Source organism: Narcine bancroftii, chromosome 4, assembly GCF_036971445.1.
Source record: "Narcine bancroftii isolate sNarBan1 chromosome 4, sNarBan1.hap1, whole genome shotgun sequence".
In the NCBI taxonomy this organism is placed as follows: Eukaryota; Metazoa; Chordata; class Chondrichthyes; order Torpediniformes; family Narcinidae; genus Narcine; species Narcine bancroftii.
The window spans coordinates 55,780,805-55,786,804 of NC_091472.1; the positions used below are offsets into that span (position 1 = coordinate 55,780,805).

Below are 6,000 nucleotides of genomic sequence, written 5' to 3' on the forward strand. Positions count from 1 at the left end.
GTAGAGGTGGCCATCCACCTCAAAACCAGTATATTGCTGATCCTCCAAGTGGATGGGGAGCTAGTAGTTTGCTGACTTTAGATCAATGGTGGAGAATACCCGATATTGAACAATTTGGTTTACCATATCGGATATGCAGGGGAGAGGGTATGCATCCAGCTACGTATATCTGTAGTCAATAGCCATCCTGTTTTTCTCAGCATTCCTCACCACGGCCATTTGGGCTCTCCAAGGGCTTCAATGATGAGTAGCCATTGTACCTCTGACCTAATGAAGGCCATATCCTTGGCACTGTACCACCTACTTTAGGTGGCAATGGATTTAGAGTGGGTGATGAGTTTAGCGAACAGTGGTGGATGGGTGATCTTGAGAGTTGAGTGTCCGCAGGTCGTGCGCCATGGGCCATATTGGCTGGGAATGAGGGGGAAGAAGCCGGGGGGCATCCGCTGGTGGAACGCAGTGGGTGATTTAAGAACTGCTGGTTACAGTCAGTGAGGTGGGGGGGGGGGGGGGGTAGGTCCCATCTTACTCCTTCATCATGCTTTTAAGGTGGCATTCGATGTCCAGACCCAGTAGCACAGCAGCACAAAGCTGTGACATCACCAGGAGTTTAAAGACTTTGAAGACAGTGCCCCACACGGTCAGGATCACTCTGCAGTAGCTACAGACATCAGCTGTATGAGACTTCAAGGCCAAGGAGACTTCGTGGCTTAACCATGAGGGAGTAGCACTGCACCGGTGAATTAAGCTCTCTGTGCTCCCTCTATCGAACAGATAGCTCATCATGTGACTGTTTACCTGGATGTCCATCATCGATCTGGCGAGCTGGTGAGGACTACCTTGATCCAGTGTGATGGAGGCCAGTGTCGGGTCACTGCCTGTAGCTGCAGCAGAGAGTTTGTGCGTTCGGCCACATCAGGGCAGCGTCCAATTTGACCAATTATCTTTGTGAATCAGGCTCGCACACAGTGCTGCTGGGTTGAGGTGGCTTGGACTTGCATACATTCGCATAGTGGCCTTTCTTCCTGCAGTTGGAGCAGACTGCTTCTTTCGCTGGGAAGCATTTCCTTGGGTGCTTGCTAAGGCTGGAGAAGTAGTACTTCAGGTGCTCATGGAGTACAACCATCATGATTGTTTCACAAGATGGCAGCACCTGGGACAACGCACAAGACGGGTGCATTGTCAGCCAAGTTTGCTTCCATTTTCTGGTGGGCCACCTCCAGTGGGCAGGCCCATCCAAGAGTTCGTAGGACCCAGAGGTACTCAGCGCTCGATTCCTCAAGTCGTTATTTTCAGGAGGTGTCTCGCATAGACCTCATTTACCTTCTTCAGGTACTGGCCTTTCAGAATGCCCATTGACTTCGAGTACGACCCAACATTCATGATCAATGAGTATACCAGGGGCCTGACCCAGGAGTGTAGTACCTGCAGCTTGTCATTCTCTGATCAGACGTTGACAGATGATGCCTGCAGGAATGCTTCAAAGCAACACAGCCAGATTTCGAAGTTGGTGGAGGCTTCAGGTGATTCAGGGTCGATTTCCAACTTCTCCAGCTTCAGGATCTGCTCCATTGTTAAAGTTTATTGCAAATAAAATTGATGTCCAATCAATAACTCCAAAAGACTGGAAGTTATGTAAAACTGATGGGCTTTTATTCACAGTAGAATGGAGCCACATCCATGGTAGTCGACTGTCCTGAACTGTTCCACAGCCAGTGTGCAATAGTCACCTTTATTCAGGAGTCTGTGGGAGGAACCACAGGTACAGCCGGCCAATGGGCGTGCCCACACAGTTAAATATACAAATAGTGGTTTACCGCACTCACAAGTTTATACTTCTCAAGCTTGTCTTTGCATTATTTCTTAAATAAAAAATGCACCACATTAGACACCCTTGAGTCTTCCAAGGGTGATTGCAGGACAAATACCTCTGCTCAGAGCCCAGCAATTTCTTCCATAGGGTCCCAAAATATTCTAGTGTATACTTGGTCAGCCCGAGAGATTTATTTCCCCTCCAGCACCTCCTCTTCTGTAATGCGATTTCTCTTCAGCACATCATTATTAATTTCCTCCGAGTTTCTAGTACCCATGTTTCTCTCTATAGTAAATTAAACAAGAAATGTTCATTTGAAACTTTACCCATTCCCTGAGGATCTACACATAGGCAACCACATTGATCCTTAAAATATCCATATTCTTCTCCAGTTACTTTTACCCTTAATATCTCTTGTGTTCTCATGTTTTCCATTTCTCTATTGCAGTCAAGAAACAATTTTCTCTCTTTCATTTCTCATGTATTTTTGTTACATACCAATCAGTTTCAGAACCTAGGGAACTTTAGGAAACCATCTTTAATTCAGCCACCCCTTAAAGCTCCATAGGATTTCTTCAGTTCTGATCGTTTTAATTTTTCCAGTAATATCTTATTAATGACATTCTCAGTAGATCCTTAGTTCCCAGATTTTTTGTATTATTAATAGTGTCTTCTGCAAAACCCTTAAAGCTCCATAGGATTTCTTCAGTTCTGATCATTTTAATTTTTCCAGTAATATCTTATTAATGACATTCTCAGTAGATCCTTAGTTCCCAGATTTTTTTGTATTATTAATAGTGTCTTCTGCAAAACCTCTGGTTAATGCCTCAGGCATTTATTTTTGCTGTTCTTTTCTTTCACAGTTTCCTTCATATTTCTTGCTAACTTACTCATATTTGCTGTCATTTGTTGATGCTTTGTGGCACTCTCCCAATCTTCAGCCTTGTTATTCTTCTGGGTTCCATCACAGGTCTCCCTTTTAATCTAATAATATCCTTGACCATGGGTAGCAATGGGTTTTAATAATAAAAGCAGCCAAACAAAATGCAATGAAATGAAAAATCAAAAAATTTCAGAACTTCAGGTCCAACCTTAAAAGTTAGTTTTGTTTCTCCTTCCGAAAATGCAGCTGGAACTGTTAGTAATGAAGTGTAAGCCAGGAATATTTGTCTCTGAACCACATCATTTTTAAGACAAGGATCCAAAATTTTGGTTCAACACGCAAGTTTTAAGGAACGGCTTCAAAAGGAAAAAGTTAGAGGACGTTGTTTTTTAACATTGTAACGCTAAAGGCATATCCACCAATGGGATGTCAATGAATATAGAAGATTTCATTCAGAGGAAGTTCTTTGAAAGTGACAGGGCTGGTGGAGGGGTCAGAGATAGGAATAAGCAAGATCGCAACCATGCTGAAGGAAAATAATTACATTTACCTTTTTGGACACAACTGGTTTAAGTTCAGCAAATATCATAGAGCACAGTATTCCTGACTAAATTGCCCTTCTGGAATTACACTTTTTTTCTTGGTAGCCTTTAAACTCTACTGTTTCTAGGTTTGAATTCTATCTCAAATTATATAGTCAATGACACACTGCACACCACAAAAAGAAACAAGCAATACAAAAGTTCCAATGCAAAACTTCACATGTCATACTCATTTCCAATAAATACTGTCAATTTCAATTAGGACATTTAAGACAAATTTTCTATTGTTACAGTATGCCCTATTGATAACATTTGTGCTCTTTCAGCAAAAACAAAACAATATAAATTGCCTTGATAATATAAAATCAACTGGTTATGATTGAATCACAAAACTATATCACTAGGACTTTGTATGTTCAAATTATATAAAGAGCAGTCTGATTTATCATCCAAACATTGTCATTTACCAGTTGGAGAATAAATTTTCCTTCGAAATACAATGAATTAATCCAAGGGCCATGCACGGTCTGCTAAGATAAACATGGATGTTACTTCACAGCCGTTTTTTTAGAACAGCCACTTTGGTGCAAGTTCATAGACAATCATTGGGACTCCTCTCAAGATCGTCCATCAAGTGGCCAGAAGAAGATTCCATACCTCAAAAGAAAAAGTTTGCTGCGAATAAACCACAAATGGACCTCAATGGCATCAACAGCATCCATATTTCACTTGGCTGTGCCCCAGAAATAACCGATTCATCCCGTTTAAATTTATACAAGGAATGTCTCAATTTCCAATTAATACACATTTAGGGTCCACACTGAGATTAATCTTCCAAATTACGAGATATTCCAAATATCCGCCATCACAGCAGAGACAAGCAACCACTGTCCAAAGAGACAGTGACGCTGCTTCGTGGACTTACACGGGACAGACACGCAGCATTCCGGATACTCTCCTCCATCTCCTTCCCTCCAGGGTGGATTTTTGCCACATGCGTCCACATTCTTTGCCAAGTTCGTTCATCAATCGGGAAGCCACTTTTGTTCACGTAGAAAAGCACCCCACCATCTTTCTCGTCTTCCTCGCCGGAAGATCTGCTGACATTATTGCTCGGAGCAATGGTCGAGTGGACCACTGCCTTCGATCTGCTTTGCCTGCCGGCTCTCCCACCAACACCATTGCCATTGACGCCTGTCATGTTGACAATGCCCTGGCTGTGATTCCGGCTCCTTTAACACCGCGCTCACCTACGAAGGACTCATGGCAGCGAGATTATTTCTAAACCATGGCCAGGAAGCCCCATCATCTCTTCCCCTGGAGCCCGTCTCTGCCCTGCCTGCCACCGACCCGATCTTGTTGCCCCGTTACCCGGCAAGCTGGAAGTTTCGCTCCTTCCGATTGGTCAGTGTCCGCAGGTGGCGGGCGTGGCCACCAGTCGCCCACGCCATTGCATTGGCTCCTACCACCCAATGAAAGAGCGGGGCTTAGATTCGCCACCCTCCTATTGGCTGCGACTCCCATTCGCAACCATCCGATTGGCTGCGACTTCATTCCAAAGTCAGAGCGAGACGTGAAGAAATAAAAATAAATGACCAGCTGTTCAAAACCCTGGTGTGAAGTGGGGGGACGTGAACCTGTCCGGAGAGAGGCGCCACCTGCAGAAAACCACTCAGGCAGCTACTTCAAAAGCAGCCTGGACCGGAATCTTGAGCAGATGAGGAACTCGGGACGTCAGTCAGCATCAATTTATATACATTATCCACCCATGTGCCTAAATATTTTATACTATTTGTCAACCATTTAAATTGGGTAACTTGTTGACACTCAGTGTAATCCCTTATAGTAAAGAGGGTGGGGGGGGGGGGGGGGAGGAAACATGTCTGGAGCCTTTGTCAAGAGTAGAGGAAGATGAAGTGGGAAAGGAGCTGGGGGGGGGGGTGGGGGAGACATCTCTGAAGCCTTCGTCAAGAGTAGATGAAGATGAAGTGGGAAAGAAGCTAGGAGGGGGTTGTCAGAAATAAAACTTCTCACACATGAGTCTCTTTAAAACTGATGACACGACAAGCTTTATTTACAAGTCTGCAGAGTTGGACTCAACTGGCTTCTCACCAGTTAAGCCCCGATACATACAGTGCATTGATTTTTATACCTTTATTATTTGCCCTTCCCCTTCTTATTAATACTGTTTTAATTGGTTAGTATTACAAAAACATTCTAAGTATAACTGCATTATTAATTATCACGTTCGTTACGTACGCTGTGAACTCTACATTCACTGAATTCTGTTTCTCACACTTCTTATCAATCCTTTGTCTCCTGCATGTCTCTCACTATGACCATGAAAAGATAGGTTTAAAAAAACATATCCAGCTGAACCTTTTGTCCTTGGCTGCTAGTAAGTTCCCTGTCCGTTCTGGCTTCCCTTTTTATGATTAATCATCACATTTTAACTTAAGTCATTTTAACCTAAATTCTCTATATATAACAGGGGTCATGTCTGGAGCCTTTGTCAAGAGTACAGGAAGATGAAGTGGGAAAGGAGCGGGGGGGGGGGGGGGGGGAGACATGTCTGGAGCCTTCGTCAAGAGTAGAGGAAGATTGTTAGGAATTAAAGTACCTTTAAAGAAATTGCTCGAGACAAAAATTGAGAACAAAGAACATTTATTACTACAACAATGCAAAGTTGGGTGCTTCCCCTTACCCTGGGAATACACACACATACTGGGGCTCACCCAACTTTTATACAGTTGATTTCAGTG

General features: G+C 43.5%; 1 protein-coding gene across 1 annotated transcript in view; it reads right to left on the reverse strand.

Annotated features, from left to right (window-relative positions):
- The window catches only part of vash2 (vasohibin 2), an 80,562-nt gene extending 75,931 nt beyond the window's left edge, over positions 1-4,631 (reverse strand). Inside the window, exon 1 of the mRNA XM_069931324.1 lies at positions 4,164-4,631. Coding sequence (XP_069787425.1) covers positions 4,164-4,439 — 276 coding nt within the window. The 5' untranslated portion in view covers positions 4,440-4,631. The remainder of the gene's footprint in view (positions 1-4,163) is intronic.
- Positions 4,632-6,000: the final 1,369 nt, after the last annotated feature.